Genomic DNA, 19,636 nt, shown 5'->3' with positions numbered 1-19,636 from the left:
TAGTTTTCTTCCAGCTGGCTCCTTTGTTCTTGGATTTAATCTCTTTCGTGTTGTCGATATCACGTTCAGTAGTAACCCCGTCACGGGTATTACACTGGACCTCTCCGTCATGCAGACTTCTGTCCATGAATTTGGACACAATGCAGGTATTCACCACAAACTGCATGTTTGAACAGAGAAACTCGCTGTAATTCTGTTGAAGAGTCAAAAGCAGCTGAAGATCTGTTCAAGAAATGTTCAACACTGGTAATATTCTTCCTCTGTGACGCCACAAACATCAAAGATCAAAGCCATTACGTTTGTACAGAATGCCACGGACCGTTGCTAGGCACCAACCCTCCCTCAGCGCAGGATATATACACACAAATACTATTATTATTAATATTAACTAACAAAAATAAATTCACCTGGGTGCCACTAGATAACCCAAATCAAGCAACATAAAAGAAGCCAGAAGATTATTTATTCAACACTTTATTTAACACACAATATGCTGCTGAACACTTTACAGAGTGTGTGTGTGTGTGTGTGTGTGTGTGTGTGTGTGTGTGTGTGTGTGTGTGTGTGTGTGTGTGTGTGTGTGTGTGTGTGTGTGTGTGTGTGTGTGTGTGTGTGTGTGTGTGTGTGTGTGTGTGTGTGTGTGTGTGTGTGTGTGTGTGTGTGTGTGCGTGTGTTTGTTATTTTGTCTTGGTGGTCTCCCTTTCCACCCTGCAGAGGCCTTGTCTTTCCACTGTAATAAAATATAAAGAACACTTTTGTTAATATCAGCCATGGATTCAAAACAAAGGTGACAAAGGTGAGTATAATGAGGCACAACGAGCCATGTCTCCCAATTCATTCACTATGTTTACATTCACACAATAACCTGTGTGTTTTGAAATCTATGTTTATGGTTGTCTTTTTAAATTGTCAGCATTGGGAAGGTGTCATTCCCTATCGAAAATTGATATCAGGTCAGAATAAATAAATAAATAAATAAATAAATAAATAAATAAATAAATAAATAAATAAATACATAGTACCACATCTCTGACATCAGAAAATATAGTAATTAAATATAATAGACTCATTTGTCATTGCTAATATTGCCAGTGCAATTTCAAATACACAAAAAGGCTACTTAGGTTATTTTAGAGACAATCAAACTAAATTAGGAGACATTCTACATACCATGGAACAGGGCTCCCACTCCACCAGCTGCATCCGTTTCCCCTGAATAACATTAAAACATGTTTACCATAACAACAAACTGGAAGACTTTAGAGTTTCAGGTTGCGTTCCATCAAATCTACTAAGACAGATATACTGTAGCAATGGTTTCTTTGGACATTATGTTCCCTGACATTTTTGGACTTCTATGTAACTGAGCAAACCTTTCGGTCCGTACTACGCTCTTCACTGGGTAATACTGGTCTCCTCCCCCATATGGCTGCATTCTGAAAGAGCAAAAAATAAAAATAAACCTGTGTTAGACCTCATACATACTAGTGTGTTAGTCCTGTTGCACAATTTGATCATCAATTATTAATAACATATTTTGTTTGCTTTTATTTAAGATAAGATAAGATAAGATAAGATAAGATAAGATTGTCCTTTATTTCTCCCTTAATGGGGAAATTCGCTTTGTGCAGCAGCAGTACACTAACACACACTTGCAGGGAAAGGGTAAAAAGTAAAAAATATATAATTACAAAATATAAACAGTATATACATTGGAATGAAAAATACAAGTAGTGCAGTACGGGAAAGAAAGAAAAAACAGTGCAAAAAAAGGCAGGTAGGATGTGTATGAGGTAAACAGATATTGCACAGATATTGCACATGTTATTATACGTTATTGCACATGTTGTCATTGTCTGTTGCAACCGTGAGCAGGCCTGGTTGTGGAGTCTGATGTTAGCGGGGAGGAAGGACCTGCGATGCCTCTCAGTGACGCATCGTGGGTGACGAAGCCGGTCGCTGATGGAGCTCTCCAGGGCTCTGACAGTCTCGTGAAGGGGGTGGGAGACATTGTCCATGATGGAGGACAGCTTAGCCACCATCCTCCTCTCCCCCACCACCTCCACAGGGTCGAGACTGCAGCCCAGGACAGAGCTAGTACTACTACTACAGTACAGGACAGAGCCGGCTTTCTTCACCACTTTGTCCAGTCTCCTCCGCTCCAGCAGACCACACCATGAAAGATGGCCGACGCCACCACAGAGTCATAGAAGGTCCTCAGGAGGCCGTCCCTCACTCCAAAGGACCTCAGTCTGCGCAGCAGGTGGAGTCGGCTTTGGCCTTTCTTGTACAGAGCCTGGGTGTTTATAGTCCAGTCCAGTTTTTTGTTCAGGTGAACACCCAGGTACTTGTAAGAGTCCACTATCTCTATGTCCGTTCCCTATCGGTGGGGGGGGCGGGGGGGGGGGGGGGGGGGGGGGGGCTATTAAATATTATTATTATTATCATTTTCAGATATACAGTATATATTATAATTTGATTAACAACAACTATCTGCAAGAAAAAAAGAAAAAGGCACAGAATAATAATGTCCTCCAACAAACATGAACTATTATGGGGTTCCTCTGGTGTTGAACAAATTGTGAATTGTGTTTTTTAAGTGTTATTTGATAGGTCAATAGTTGAAAAATTAAAGATGACATATGAAAAGGTTGTTGAGAGAAGACACTGATCGTTGTCATATTTGTGACCTATGTGTTTGTATACCAAGGACATGCTCTACAACCAGTATATTCATGGTCCAATTTTAAATAGGAAATGTTATTAGAATAGCTCAATAACAGACCGGAGCTGCCTTTGACACTTGGAGCCGGAGAAGCTAAAATTCACCATCATGTCTGAGAAGTCACTGGGGAGAAAGTAGGACCGATGCCTGGCAGACGGTGTCATTAAACTGGGTACCGGACTCGGGTTAGGAGTTGTGCTTTCTGTCCTGTTCTTCAAAAGGCATACTTGGCCAATCTCAGTCTCTGCTGGAGCTGGACTTGGCATGGCGTATGCCAACTGCCAAAATGACCTGAGGTCACATTATATGCAGCACAGAAGAGAAAAAGAGCAGTAACTGCAAGTCATCAATGGGGATTTATTTCATTTTTGCAACGATCTTGTTTGTTTTTGCTTTGTCTGTGGGAGTGTCACTACTTGCACTATTCTACAGTTAGAATCTTGTCCCACCAGTGATTATGCTTCCCTTGAATGGCTATATGATTTGTATGTGTACAGCACCGTCTGTGTTTATTTAATAAAATGATAACTGCAACAAAGTGAGTGATGCTTGGTTGAAAAAAAAAAGAAAAAAAAGAATAGCTCAATAACCTTCAGTTAAATCTTCTTTGTTCTTCTTTTTTTTCTTCTAAGGAGATGTGTCTGTGGAGATAAAAAACACATACTGTAAGAGCTGTTATCCATCCATCCATCCATTATCTATACCCGCTTTATCCCTTGCGGGGTCACGGGGGTCTGCTGGAGCCTATCCCAGCTCATTTCAGGTGAGAGGCAGGGGTTACACATATGTAAGAGCTGTTATAATATTATATAATATATTGAAAGGATGTTTGTCCTGGTGGTTGTTCTTGTAAAGAAGAAACGCAAACGTTTATTTTTCCAATAAACTTTATTACGACGTCGGGTCACCACATGCGATCTGGTCGGACACTCTGTCTTCATACAAAGACTTATATAGCTTGCTACATTTGGTATCTATTGTATGGTTACACATAGATATGGGCTACAGTACCTTCTCTCATTCATTCATTCCTCATTCATTAACTTCAGCCTGCCAGAATTTAGTAATTATCTTTTAACCTGTAATAAGATTTGGGATGTGAGATACCCTCAGTTACTTAACACCTTAGAAGCAGAGGTGTGTTGTAATGAGTTACATTAACTCCATTACATGTACACAAGTCCCTTTTTTTAATACATTTTACATCTGTCAGAGTAGTTTAATGCAGAAAACCTTCTACTTAGTTGATTTTTAGAGAAACATCATTACTTTTACTCCATGAGTGGGATGCATTCATTGTGTTACTTTTATTTATTTAATATTTTATGCATTCATGGCTGGTCGCAGGTCTGCTGTTGCACTGTTATCCAACTACAGCCACACCTCCAGATGACTATGTTGTCATGTGTCATGTATGGCTGAAGCTACAGCAGGAGTAGCCCAAGCAGCTAATATTTAAAGATGAATGAACAGGCTCTAGTTGTGAACACTGGTCTGAAGTCAGTACATCAGAGAACTAGCCTGGTCACCAGACTGTCCTCAGCTCTCATGTTTCATTTCAACTGGCAGGACTTTGGTCTGGCCTTTGGGCAATTCAGAACCTTTCAGTCCTGGGCTGTCGTCGAATAGTCAAACAATGACTATTCGACAGCCCAGTACTGTCGTTTCTTCCTAACCACTAGCTCTGATGAAGCTCATCAGGAGGACGGCTGCTTTAGTGCAACATTCTCACTGAATGAGTTTGTTTGTGATCTTTTGCATGAAGAAGAGATTCTGATCAATCCTGTCACGTGTCTGGATAATACAATAAACTCATTTTAGAGAATATTAATATTTTGCCCATTAAGGTTTTTATTTTTACCAAGCAGCTGCAGGCAGTCACCTGACTTTTCGGCAGGCCAATAGAAAATAATAGGGAAAAAAAGACGTGAACATGTCTCAATTTGAGAGGCTTCATTGTGAAACTAATACGGTTTGTACTGTGGACCAACGTTGCTATCTCACATTTTGATGTGAGAATGGGTCGAAACTGACTGCTCGGGGCTACCAACTGACTTTTCAGCAGTGCAGAGACAAACTAAAACATTTTAAAAAGTGTCGCCGCTGGAAGCTTCTCTCACTCTCACATTTTTTAACTTGATATCGAACACAAGCCACAGACCCAGCAGCACATATATCATCTCCTCCAGGTTCTACATCTTTAGTGCTGCTGTCTTCTTTGTTTAGATCACACAATCAAATATGTCACAGCAGCTTCGCTCCAACCCGCCTACTTCTGCTCCAGGTGCTGAATTGTTATGGAAAAGAAACCAGGCCAATTTGAGTCAAGCTGAGCTGAGATGAGTAAAGCCGGGTAGGTACTAGTGGCCATTACTGGGGCTGTTAAAGATGAATTTAAAGTATCAATAGTGCCGGTGAAAGTCAAGGTCAAGAAAGCAAATGTAACAGACCCAGGTAGCACTAAATCATTTTGCACGGTGAAACTGATGAATAAGCTGAACATACGGGGAAGGAAGGAGATCCAACATTCTGCTGAGAACTATGGGACAAAATAAAGTTGTTGAAACTGATATTGTTTCAGATCTGGAAGTTGCCGGAGTAGACAGCAATGACTTTTATGATCTTCTTATTATAAATACTCAGAACAGTATGCCTGTGCATAAAGGAAACATTCCACATCAGAATGATATAATTCAATGGCCATATTTGAAGTCTGTGCATCTACCTGAAATTGAGTCTGAGATCAGTTTAATTGGCTCAAATGTGTCAAAGGCGATGGAACCACTGGATGTCATCAGAAGTGTTGGAGATGGACCATATGCAGTTAAAACGGGTTGGGCAGTTAACGGACCTTTGGGTGAGACTCAAGCAGAGGCTCAAGATCAGCCGGAATCAACAGTTTAAAACTGATTCTCCGGAGAGTGCCAGGGATGAACAGGAACCTGCAAAGGAAGATTTTGGATAAAGCAGTTTTTGGATAAAGTTTCTAATACTGCCAAGCTACAGCATTACATTATTACACTAAACTCCCATTTAAACATTCAAAAGTCTGCATGCCAGATAATAGAGCTGTTGTTGCACAACGCCTTCAGAATCTGAGAAAAAAACTTGTGAAGAACTCTTCTTTTCTTCAAGACTACAACAACTTCATGTCAGACATAATCTCTGAAGGTTATGCGGAAAAGGTACCAGATGATAACTTGAATGGTAACGATGGCAGGAGACGGTATTTACCACGTCATGGTGTTCTGCATCCACAAAAGAAAAAACTAAGAGTGGTGTTCGACTCTGGAGCCACAATACCAAGAGGTGTCAGTGAATACTCAGCTCTTACAAGGTCCTGACTTCACCAGCACATTGATTGGAGTCTCAACCAGATTCCATAAAGAATCATATGTTACAAATGTTGCACACTACGATAAATACTAATTGTTACCTTCAGGTGGAGATGGTGGGGTCTCGGTTCAGGTGGGCGAGTGTGGAGGCACCTACACCTTTTAGGATGCATTGACAGCATGATTTAAAACAAAAAAGATTTGCCAAAATTAAGATTTAAACTGTTCACAGTTTTAAACGCTGTCACTAAACTGCTGGACTCCCCATCGCAGGACTTTAGTACTGGACTTCATATTTAAATCAGCAAACAGACACCCCACTGCAACGTTTCTGAGACGCTAACGTCCATCCAGCACTGATGTTATGGAGCTTTTTATCTGACGGGATTTTCAGTCCAGCAAGGTGGTTTTAAATCCAGTTGTGCCCCAGGGATGTATCTTGGTACCACTCCTGTTCTCTTAGTACACTAATAACATAATTCAGGGGAGGAATAACTCTGTAAAGTATGCAGATAAAACACCCTGCTGACACATGAGGACCAGATTGTTGAGCAGGTTGAGACTTAATTACCAGGGAACAGAGTTGGACCTTTCTTTTTCGACATGATTGTGTCTACAGAGAAAGCAGGACGGCACGTCCCCCTGCTGAGGAAACAAACGTCTTTAAGGTCAGATAGTAGATGTTTACTCTGGTTTTTCTGCTCCCTGGTTGGGTTTGAACTGAAGCATCTGAGTAAAGCGTGCACGTCAGTGCCATTGAGGAGTCTTTCAGCACAACACCAGATTCAGGTTTATTTAACAGAAAACCTCAGAGCTGACGCTACATACGGGAACTTCTGTGAAACATGGGGAAGTCACATTGAGACGCGTGAAACAATCACTGAAGGATACTTTGAAATTAGTCACCGTTTCATTTGATTAGTTTTTCCAGAGAAAACACTGATTTATGATACATGAACCACCCAGGCTCATTTCAGCTGCTGATAGACTTGTTATATATAACTAATATTTGGGGAAATATGTGTATATACTATAAATATGTGTATAGCCCGTATCTTATTTATTTTCTGAGCAACTATTGCTAATTAACACGACTGAAGAGGATATACGTGTAAAAAGGTACTCCGATATTTCTGTAGTGTTGATTTACATCTGTATTTATTCATTTTAGTTTAATCAATATTCTTTGACCCAAACATGAAGCCCTCTGGTGTTTCTATGTGGGCGATAAATGGATGCTGACTTTAAAAGTGCAGGACGTGAGCTCAGTTTCCTCTTTTCTACTGAAAAACCTGATAGAAAATAGTCTGAATATGAATATTCAGTGTTTTTTTAGTGGGAATAAAAGCTTACACCACACACACCTGTACAGCACCACCACCACCCCTGTCACCAGAATCTCTGGACACCCACATTATCAAAACCATAATTTCACACAGAAAAACAAAGCACAGCAATGTTTTTAGATCCAGCTATGTTTTTAATGTTCCATTAAAACGTCATGATGAGCGCGCGTTCGGCACAGACATCAAGATGGCTGTGCTGAACGTGCGCTCTCTTTTAAACAAATCTTTTATTATAAATGACTTGATTTTAGACAGGAAATTGGACTGTATTCTCCTTACAGAGACATGGCTTGGCACAGATGCACCTGTTGTTCTCACTGAGGCCTCCCCACCAGATTTTAACTTTCTATTTTCTACCAGGGGGGACAGGAGAGGGGGCGGAACTGCATCAATAACAAAAATCACTATGTCATCCAATGCAGTTCCTTTTAACAGCTACTCATCATTTGAATATCATGCTTTTGTTTTTAGCAACCCCCCAATTCTTTGCATAACAGTCTACAGACCCCCCCAGTATTCCACCTGTTTTATCAGCCAATTCTCTGAACTTTTATCAATTATTCACACCTCCTACAACAGGATCTTAATAACTGGTGATTTTAATCTGCACTTAGACAACATCTCAGACCCAGTATCTAGAGAATTTTTAAACCTTTTAAACTGTCTAGATTTTAAGCAACATGTCACACAGCCGACCCACAGCAGAGGGCGCACCCTGGACCTGGTCATAACCTACGGCCTGTCCCTGGGTGCGTGCTCTGTTGTGGACCTGGCTGTGTCTGACCATTTCTGCGTGTTTTTTAACATCACCAGTTTTAACCAGCGGGAGGCCCCGGTGAGAACGGTGAGGAAACGTAACCTAACTCCTGAAGTGGCTGCAAATTTTATCCAGATTTTACAGAACACTCCTGCAGAGATTTTACCAGCACCCTGTGATTTTATCGTTGACAATTTTAACAAAATACTCAAAACAACGCTGGACTCAGTGGCTCCGATTTTAACCAAAAGAATTAGCAGAAAACCTACACCCCCATGGAGAACTGAGGAAATAAAGAAACTAAAAAGAAACTGCAGGAGTGCTGAAAGGAGATGGAGGAAATCAAAATTAACCATACACTATGAAATTTTATGCCAACTCCTTAAAAACTACAATAATACTATTAAAAAAGCAAGAACTTCACATTTCAAAAACTTAATTTTAAATAACAAAAACAATTCCAAATTCTTATTCTCCACAATAGATTTTTTAACAAATGGAAACCCTGACAGATCCCATAAAACAGCAACAGACCATTACTGTGAGGATTTTGCAGACCACTTCAGGGGTAAAATTGATGACATTAGATCCAGTCTTTTATCTCAACAGATTTTAACTCTTAACACACCTGGATCAGTGCTTTTACCTGAGGAAACACTGGAGAGTTTTGCCTTGGTTGATGCGGGGACACTTTGTAGAGTTTTCTCCAAGGTAAAGCCCACAACCTGCCTTTTAGACCCCATTCCCACACCGTTTTTTAAAACACTCTATGGATTCTTTGAGGAACAGCTTTTATATTTGGTCAACTGCTCTCTTCAGACGGGTGTCTTCCCCACCGCCTTTAAAACGGCGGTGGTGAAGCCCCTTCTGAAGAAGAGTGGGTTGGACCCCAATGTTTTAAATAACTACCGGCCTGTATCCAACTTACCGTTTTTAAGTAAAATTTTAGAAAAACTTGTTTTTAATCAAGTGAATGAATTTTTAAACTCAACACACATTTTAGAGGCTCATCAGTCCGGTTTTAGGATGAACCACAGTACAGAGACAGCACTTTTAAAGATTTTAAATGACATCAGGTGCAATTTAGATAACCAAAAACTCACAGTCTTGGTTCTGCTGGATCTAACCGCCGCCTTCGATACAGTAGACCATCACATTTTATTAAACAGACTGAAGCACCTGGTCGGCCTCTCTGGTACTGTTCTTAAATGGTTCACGTCCTACCTCACTGATCGTAGTTTCTTCGTAAGTATGGATACATGTTCCTCAGGAATCTATAAGATAAGGTGTGGGGTTCCCCAAGGGTCAATTTTAGGTCCAACTCTTTTTAATCTGTACATGCTGCCCCTTGGGGACGTCATCAGGAGACACGGCATCAGATTCCACAGCTATGCTGACGATACGCAACTGTACATCGCCGTGTCTCCTGATGACACAGGGCCAATTGATGCCCTTTTTAACTGTATTTTAGACATCAAGTCATGGATGGCAGCAAACTTCCTACAGCTCAACCAGGGCAAAACAGAGATTTTACTCATCGGTCCTGAAGGCCAGAGAGAGAAACTTTTACCAAAGTTACAGGATTTTAAACCCTCAAAATCAGTTAAAAATCTGGGCGTGATTTTTGACTCTGAGCTCACTTTTATTCCACATATTAAAAACATAACAAAGATCTGTTTTTACCATCTTAAGAACATAGCCAGAGTCCGCCCGTTTCTCTCTCAGGCCAGCACGGAGGTGCTAATGCATGCTTTTCTCATGTCGTTTAGATTATTGTAACGCCCTGCTCTCTGGTCTTCCCAAAAAGAACATGTACAATCTACAATTACTACAGAACTCAGCCGCACGCGTGCTGACGAGGACCAGAGGGCGGGAGCACATTACACCTGTTTTAAAATCGCTGCATTGGCTCCCTGTGCGCTTCAGGGTTGATTTTAAGGTTCTTTTACTAGTTTTTAAGTGTCTTAATGGTCTTGGGCCTTCTTATTTGTCTGCACTACTTTTACCCTATCAACCCTCACGGACCCTGAGGTCCTCCGGTGCTGGCCTTTTAACCATACCAAAAGTTAGAACTAGGACACACGGGGAGGCGGCATTCAGTTTTTATGGTCCCCGATTGTGGAACAGCCTCCCGGAGAACCTCAGGGCCGCAGAGACTGTTGATGTTTTTAAAAAGAGGCTCAAGACTCATCTCTTTAATCAGGCTTTTAACTGACTCATTTAACTCTTTTACATTTTTTATGCTCACCCTTATTTTTATTGGATCTTACTACTCTGTTTTATAGTTAGTTTATCCTTTTTTATTATCATAATTTATTCTCATTGTTTTATCTTAATGTTTTATCTAAATATTTTAGTCGTTATTTATGGTCTATTTTATACATTTTACTGTCTTAGTCCTTTAGTTTTTAATGTCTTGCTTTTTAGACATACTTTGGATTTTACGTTATGTTATACTTTTTAAACTCTATTAGTGTATTTTATCCTGTTTTCTTGTAGCTTTTATCTCCAGTGTTTCCTCATGGGGAGCCTCCATGCTGGGAGTGACTCTGGCCTGCAGGGGGTCGTCCTGGGGGTCGTCCTGGGGGTCGTCCTGGGGATGGTTCTGGCCTGGAAGGTTGTGGAGCTCTGCACCACGGCTTCACCGCTGTGGTGTGGACTCCTCTATCCGTCCGGGCCGGGATGGTCTCTGTGGCCCCCCCCCTCCTTGTAGCTGCGGGCTATGAGACCTCCTGGCGTGGACGGCTCCCTGTTACCGTTTCCTCACCTGGATCCTCTGTGCCTAGCCATGTCTGCACCATGTGTCTGCGTGTGTCTATCTGTGTGTGTGCGGGGAGGGGGAGGGGGAGGGGGGGGGGCGGGGGTCACTAATACATTTTATGTTTATGTTTTATGAAAAGCACTTTGTGTTACATTTTTTTTGTATGAAAGGTGCTTTAAAAATAAAGTTTGATTTGATTTGATTTGACTTACCTATGAACTCTTTATGCAGCGTTTCACACAAATAAACTGAAGTTAAAGTTGGATCTAAGAAACCAAGTCAGAAGGAAATTCAACTCGTCGTGATTTGACTTTTCACGAGATGTCAGTTTTCACCAAAGGCAGAAATTAGCTTTTTATTATCCTGTTAACGCGGTCCAGGAAGCACACGCTGACAAATGTGGCCGACACAAACCGGTATCTGTTCCTGTTCTGGTAAAACTGAACCACGACTGTAAAGGCCGTCTCGTGAACCTCCTGCAGGGTCTTGGATGAAAACATTCAGGCTCCACTAGTCATCTATTGCTGGCTGACAGAAGAGTCTCCGACTCATAGATGCTCTGGTGTTACACAGAACATGAAATTACAGCCCCCATAATGACTGTAAAGGTGGACTTTAAGTTTTTACATGATATGAATTGTTAGATACATTAAAGATTCAGAGATTTAAGCATGCATTTCTCCAACTATGAGCAACGTTTGCATATTTACTCTGCAGATAGTCCACATGTGGGATATCTAGTTGTCTAAATGGATCAAAAATTGCATTTCTGATCATAGTTTCAAATGAAACTACACAAAAGTCTCACTCATCTGGCCTCTGGAGACGTTCATTCAAACTTAAATTCATTTCTCTCCTCGCACGTTTTCCAGAATTACTGTCGTATTTCAAGTATTTCCATTTCATTCTAATAGGTTTTAAATCACTTTTACAATCCACAAGAGGAATTACCGTATTCAACTAAATGTAGTGTCTGTTGAGCCTCCAGCTACAGCTGCTATCATCACATGCAGGACTGGAGACGTCCAGGGAAATATTTACAATCTCCTGCACAACCATCTTCATTCAGCTATACTAACAATCTGAAGCCAGGATGAGGGACAGGCAAGGGCTAAGGGACAGGTAAAGGACAGGTATGGGACAAGTGACAGGTAAGTGGATCAATTTTGGGGGAAAGAAGAAGAAAAGGTTTCAGACGAAGGTCCAGGGGAATCAACAGGAGACACGAACCACCATCAGTCTGCAACCCTTCAGTCAACCACATAAAACGTCATGTACAGATGCGGGGAAGGCCGTACTTTGGTCATTCATTTAATTTGTTTACAGCTCATCTTCTCGCAGCACATTTTCTTCTCTTGGTGAAACAAAAACACACAGAGCACCAGATGGAGGTCTGATCTCTTTTCCCAAATCTCTTTCTTTTCATCCTCATCGACTGTTTAATGAGTACAGTAAGAAACAAATAAATACACACAGAACAGTGGCCGGGAGGAGAGAAGCATGAGGAGGTGATGGGTGGAGGAGGGGAGGACGGAGGAGGAGGAGGTGGTGGTAGATTAGAAGCAGGACTCCAGCTGATCCTTGTGAACCCCTAAAAGTCCTTCGGTAGGTCGAAACCAAAGCAGCAAAGCAAGATTATTGTGTTCTGCATCCATCTTTTGTTGATGATCAGCACCCTGACTGTCCGTCTACTTGAACTCAAATAAAAGTCCCGAGTGTGAACGTTGGCGGAGAAAAGCACAAGTGTGAAATTTAAGGATTGAAAACAAACAAACAAAAAAAGCAGGAAGGAAAAGAAAGATGCGAGATACCTGTCACTCACAACCTGCATTCAAAAAAAAGAACATAAATTATTAAAAAAAAGATACAAAACTGCCTCGTCGCCTTTGTTTTTTGTTATGTTTTACTTGAAAAAATACTTTAAAAAGTAACAATTCAACAGAAGACAGTAGCAGTAGAAGTGCGAGCTCAACCGAAAGAGGGGACACTGAACATCACTCGTTCCCGCCTCACGTCCGGCACCTGCACACAACCGTGATGAGTTCAGACTGGAGCGTAGACCTGCAGGAGGGTTTCAGGTGTGTCCTCTAAATGCTGAGCTCCGAAGCTCCGAGGAATCGACACGTAGACTTTCATAACTAGGAAGAGACGGCAAAAAAAAAAAAAAAAAAAGAGAGGATGCAGGTGCTTCGGTATTAAGACTTGTCTGCTGATTTCAGGCTCTTTTCTTTGCTCCTTCTCTTCACGTCCCAGTTGTAGACTCGTGCCATGTCTGGAGAAAGCCAGTTAAGTCAATAAAGGTTCTGCAGGAAAAGGGTTAGTTCAGTTTAAGCCGGACGAAACCAGCCTTCAACCAAATCATTTCATCTTGAAAGTTTCAGCTAAAACGCACATGAACACGACACCAAAGACGTTTCCTAAAACATCAACCCTATAAAGCCAGATGCATCATATTTGATCTGCACCAAAATAATATGAAAAGGACTAAGTATATTTTTTTCTGTAATTTTATGTATTTGATCATTTATTTTTAAAGTATAACTTAGAATCTGTTGAAGACAACCTTAGGGATAAAAAAGTAAAAATAAATAAAACACTTTAATTAAAAAAATTAAATAAATAAAAAGGATTTTCTGTTTTATTTCATGTCGAGCATTAAAGAGTTAAGTGATGCAAAGTGAATAAGTACGGCTAAAGGCCAGATTTACCACAAATAAAAAATTTTTAACAAATATTTTCAAGCTATGCAATCAGAAAAATCAGCAAAATCAACAAAAATAAAAAATAAAATTAAAAAAATACATTGCCACTATCGATTTAAAGCACATTCTTTTTCATTAATATATTTTTAACTCTATTACATAGCTCTAAATGTACCAATTGAACAATGTTTTTGCAAATAAATAATATTTCATCTGTATTTTTTTCTACAGAGAATTAAAAAGGTCTCCAAGTAGTGCAGTTTCACACTGCTGGAGCTCCGTTCATGTGGTCTGCGTCATCCACCTCACGCTCCAGATTATTGGATTATAGTTTAAAGATCATTTCCAAGTGGGAAACAGTCTCCCAGGAGCGTGCATCACAGAAAAGTCTCTGAAAGGCCAGACTGTACCACAGAAACAGCTCAAAGCCCACCAGCACATGTCCAACTCCACGATGGTAGAACAGAAGAAGCAACGTTGTGAGGACGAGTGGGTCAACACACCTCGCCGACGATGCCTGAGACTAATAACGCTGTACACAACATGATTAGTGCCTTTTTTAGTTGTGGTATTACGACCACAAGCTACACAACCGAGTCAAAGGTTCTGACCAGAGCCCGGCTCATGGTTCAGAAGGGCTCGCCTGGCCCACAGTGAGGACAACGACAGGTAAACTATGAGCGTGTGCAGCTGCTGACTCCAACAACCACCCCGTCCCTGCAGGGACCAGACTTCGTTCAAAGGATACTGACTTCGGTGGTGGTGCACTGGTCCCGGAGAAAGTCCAGATCGTCCTCGAGTGTCTCCAGGTTGCGAGACGCCGTGGACAGATTCTTCTCTAGGAGAGCCTGGGCTTCATCGATGTCGTACTCTAGCATGACGTTGGCCTTAGAGGAGACGCAACGAGATGATATGAAGACAAACTTAAATCTACAGCCTTTTATTCTCGTGCTGCAGAAATCTCTACTATTGCAACCGATGTTCAAAATAATATGAAGCTATTATCTACTTGAACTGCATTTGTTGCTACACGGAGATGCAGAGCCCGACTTACCCCCAACCATAGGCAGACTTTGTCGGTGGGCGGCACCGAGGCCTTGCAGTAAACGCCTTCAGCCAGGAGGAAGTGTGTCTCCATCTCCTCTCTGGTGTCCTGCAGGACAACAACAAAAAGGTTCATTCTTACATTTGTTTTACAACGAAGCCGCTTCTTTAAAACATTTGTGACGTTGCCGGCAGGAATCCAAAATACTTGAATGAAACACACGTTGCTCCTCTTATTGGGACTGAAGCTTCGTCTGTGCTTTTAGGCTGAACAGAGGTCGCTTCTCTGCGGATTATCATATAAAATGACACGCTCCTGACTTCCGCGCGTCTAGGTGTGATGGTCGACTTGACCAGCAGAAGAACATGGTCGCGATTATCCTATTCAACAATAACATCATAACTATTTAATAGGGCTGGGCGATTTTGGACAAAAATAAAATCCCGATTTTTTTCCTGTAAACCCGATTTTCGATTTCGATTTATTTTTGGTAAAACTACAAAAGACAATGGAATAAATTGTTTCAAATATTTTATCTTTATTTTGAAAGAAAGATAAACATATTTCCCGATTGGGAATGAAGTGCAACTGAAAGATACTGTAAATCCTCCTTGAGTTTAGTAAAGTGACAACATTAACAATCTTCTTGACCAAACAAAGTAAAAAAATGGATTTTCCAATTTTCCTTTTTTTAACATCGTCTTGATTAATAAATCCGATTTAGATTTAAAATCGATTTATCGCACAGCTCTACTATTTAAATTGAATATCCACCAACTTGTGGGATGGCACATTTGCTACGAGGAGCATCATGTTCAGACTGCTCTGAAAAAGAAATCATGACCGGGGTATCAGATTACTGATATAAACCATCTTCCCCGTGAAGACTTGGCTGCTGATGAAGCAGCAGAAGTTTTATGTCCTTCAGTTTTTGACATGTCGCCTGGCTGCAGTTACCTTTGATAAAGGAGTTAACATCTCCAAATGCTTTGATCTTCACACATTTACACTTGTAAAAACAGATAACGGCATGTTACACACCTTTTTCTTCTGCATGTGTCGTAGGATTTCTAGTGTTTGCGTGATTTGTGGGATCTGGTTTTTCAACCTGCAAAAGAAGAGAAAACGTTTGACTCAAGAAATACTGGAAATCAGTACATGATCATATACTTGCATGAGATATGGGTTTAGAAAGTACGTCTTCACACAAGGAAAACTGAAAGTGGCTCAGAATTATTACAAAATATAACATTACAATAGTAACGAATCATTGCTAATCATTTATAGCGTGCAACAATTTGTTCAAATACTGTTAATGTTCTTAAATGTTGAACTCATTGTTTGCTTTACCGGAGCTTTTTCTGGGACATGTTGAGCTCCATATATTTGTATTTCTGGCACTGCTCATCCAGCCTCCTCAGAGTCGCGTCTGCCGTCTCGTTACCGGGCAGCTTCATAAATGAGTCGACATCCTCCTGTAAGGGCAGAAAAAGAGAGAGAGGGATTATAAACAAATAAATAACTCAGAACTTTCGAAGAAAAAAAGAGAGACAAGCATTTGAGGTCAAAGTGCCTCACAAGAGACATCTCGGGTCTGACATCTGCAGCACTATCTGGTGGAGAATTTATACCATGAAAACCTTTCTTGAAGGGGGACCTATTATGAAAAACACGTTTTTTCTTGCTTTAACATATATAAAGGTGTCTCCCCTCAGCCTGCCAACTCAGAGAAGGAGGAAAGCAACCAAATTCTGCAGTGTCTGTACAGCCGCCCGGATGAGCCGTCCGGTGTGATGTGGCTTCTACGAGCCTTAATTTGCCTGTAAATAACAGTTTACAACACATATTTGTAAATAATTTCAGCCAATAACACTACATGCACATGACATAGGTGGGGCTCTCACTGATTTCATTAAATATAAAAGAAATTCTGAACATAACACATAGGATTTGGTTGAGATACCATATTAATACCTTTTATTCAAGAAAATAGTGTTTGCAAAAATCTTAGGAACTCAGGGAAACCAACAATAATATCAAAAGATGATGAGATAAGACAGTCCTTTATTGATCCCCAGAGGGGAAATTCGGGATATCTCAATATACCCAACTATCACACTTTTACTTTTGACAGTTAACAATTAGTATGTACTAAACCAGTGGTTCTCAAATGGGGGTATGCGTACCCCCGGGGGTACGTGAAGGCACTGCAGGGGGTACGTGAGATTTTAAAATATACATATATTTAAAAAGTAGCATCCATGCAAAAATCCTTAAAATAAATATTTCATAAATAATTGAGGAAAATATAAGTCTAAATTCATAAAATTAATTTTATCTTCAGGAGTAGGCTATTCAACTTATTATCCTAAAACCACAGAGTCTCCCCCACACCAGGATGGTTCCACCTAACCTGTCAATCACCTGGCTTCACCTGTCAATCACTTGGACCAACGATGGAGTCGTGGTTGAAGCGTAGCAGCAATATTTTTATGTTTAATAAATCAGTTACTGATGGCACAGTGCTCTGTTTTAGGTCTTTTTTTTTTACAACCAAAAGTGTTTTGCGCTGGTTAGGGGGTACTTGGCCCCATCGGTGCCCCATCGGAGAGGCTCTTTAGTGTAGGAGGGGGCGTTGTAACATGCCACCGGGCATCCCTCAAGCCAGATGCGGTAGACCGGCTCGTGTTCCTTGCAAAAAACTTGCAAATGTGAATAGCAAATGTAATGACTGACATTACACACCTCTACCTCCTTCATGGGTTGCATTATTATTTAGCATGCAAAGACCCAGTTTAGTTTAATTAGAAAATGTCTTATTTTATTTAATTGGAAATATAACTTACTGTATGTTTGCAAGTGCTGATTTGCTTTTTCAGAGATAAAACTTTATATTTTATTATATTTTTTTAAACTTTTTTTCAACTTATTTTACAGAGTTTTGCACTTTATTCATTCATTTTTGGTTTAATAAGAGCAAAGTTTGCACTTAAAGTGTTCAATAAAAAAATAAAATAAAAAAACAGCATATTTGAAATCATTTCTTTGCCTTTTGTCAATTCACAAAATAATCGTAATCGAAAATCGGATTGAGAGAAAAAAATCGAGATTTTATTTTTGGGCAAAATCGAAGAGCCCTAATGAGTTATCGCCTGTCAGTCATGTGAAAATGAACCTTTATTTCGAGGGAAAAACGACCAAAAAACACCCAAAACGGATTGTGATTAATTTAAAGTAATATGATATAATGAAGGCAAAGATATAACAGGTTTCCTTGTTATATCCTATAGTAGAAAACGTATCATTTTCCCTCTATCTATCACGTCTTAATGAAAAGACAATAACTTTTGAGGCGTTGGTTGCAGAGATTAACCCCCTCTCCTTCCCCTAATGTCCCTTCTGCACCACGTGGGTTTATTACTGCAGGAAAAGAGTGACAGCAGAGCCTAAACGGTGCAGCTGAGAGCGGAGCAGAGAAGTCCATAGATGGACGCGAGGCTCCGTTAGCTCCGCTAGCCTAGCCGCCTAGCTCCTAGCCAGCAACGCGCGGCTACGCGTCCGCTAACCCCGGCCCGGGTGGATTTAACCGCAGACTCGAGCCGGCCAGACCAATGTCGAGGTTTCTACGCACCACGAACGCCGCTTCGGGGATCCCGAGGTGCTTTTTCTTCGTCGCCTGTACAGCATTGCTGTTCTCAATGGTCGCCGCCATGTCGGAGAGAGGATACTCCTTCCTGACGTCAGCACGCAGGCGCGGGCGGAGGCTGCGTATGACGTCAGCGGAGAGGGGCGGGGCCTCGACTCCCCCCAGCGGCCATGCGCTGCATCTGCAGCCACGGCTGCAGCTGCGCTTTCTATGAAATGAGCATTTGTAGTCCGGGGCCAGAGCCCAAAATTTCACTTGTCAGTACCACTCAGGTGACAAAACTTACTTTTGATTTTGGAAAAGATCCATGTATATAGATGATATTTTTGTATGATAACCCTTCCTGAGTGGCAGCTATATCATAGTTATCACAGCTCATGAAGTTACCCACCCCCTTCAGAAAATTACATTTTAGATGCTGGTGCATATCCTGGTTTAGACTCATGTACAGGCAGTACTCGAGTTGTAAAAATAAATCAGGGGGGATGGTGGATTTTATCATATGGGGACAGATAATTTGTGCTGATTACAAATAATATAATATATTACAAATAATAGCACTGACCAAAACAGCTGCAGAAATACTGCAGGAATGACATAGCAGCAGTTAAATACAGCCTTCTGTAAGCTTTAAATATCCACTGGGCTTACATCAAACACATCAAAACACAAAAATAAAAAACAGTTTTCTGAACTTATCAATATGACTCTGTCCTTCACAGGATAAGTAAAATGGATCACTGCAAAAACTAAAAATCTTAACAAGAATATTTGTCTTATTTCTAGTTAAAATGTCTCATTTTAGTAAAGAAATCTCATTACACTTAAAACTTAAATCTTAAGACTCATCACTGGGAAAAAACAACAATTTTCACCTGTTTCAAGTAGATTTTCACTTGAAATAAGTAGAAAAATCTGCCAGTGGAACAAGATTTTTTTGCTTGTAATAAGAAGATAAATCTGGTTTTTTTTACCAAAACTTATTTCAAGTGAAGATAAACTTGAAACAGGTGAAAATTGTCAAATAAGTTATTTTTCTGGTGTTATTTTTCTGGTGATGACTCTAAATGTTGAAATAGCAGTAAAACCACATTCATTGATGGCAGTTTTACTGGGGGGATGATTTTGACCGTTTTTATTTCAGGGGGGATGCCATCCCCCCTCAACTCCAGTACTGTGTACAGGATATGCACAGGACTAAAATATAGTATATAATTTAGGCGAAAATTGTGTACAAATGTGTGTTGTTTATAGTTTAAAGAGCTGCAGTGACCTCTATGTTGGTCAGAAAGATTCACATCTTGGCTTGAATGAATGCT

General features: G+C 40.6%; 1 protein-coding gene across 1 annotated transcript; it reads right to left on the bottom strand.

Moving 5' to 3' along the window:
* Positions 1–12,809: 12,809 nt before the first annotated feature.
* vbp1 (von Hippel-Lindau binding protein 1) lies at positions 12,810–18,415 on the bottom strand. The gene is made up of 6 exons (XM_061709696.1): positions 18,303–18,415; positions 16,022–16,146; positions 15,713–15,779; positions 14,681–14,779; positions 14,375–14,513; positions 12,810–13,196 (listed from the first exon to the last, which is right to left on the bottom strand). Exons 1-6 carry the CDS (start codon positions 18,381–18,383, stop codon positions 13,120–13,122), a joined length of 588 nt encoding a protein of 195 aa, XP_061565680.1. The 5' UTR covers positions 18,384–18,415; the 3' UTR covers positions 12,810–13,119.
* Positions 18,416–19,636: the final 1,221 nt, after the last annotated feature.

The sequence above is a fragment of the Cololabis saira genome, chromosome 20, assembly GCF_033807715.1.
Source record: "Cololabis saira isolate AMF1-May2022 chromosome 20, fColSai1.1, whole genome shotgun sequence".
In the NCBI taxonomy this organism is placed as follows: Eukaryota; Metazoa; Chordata; class Actinopteri; order Beloniformes; family Belonidae; genus Cololabis; species Cololabis saira.
This window is presented reverse-complemented; position numbering and strand designations above follow the sequence as displayed.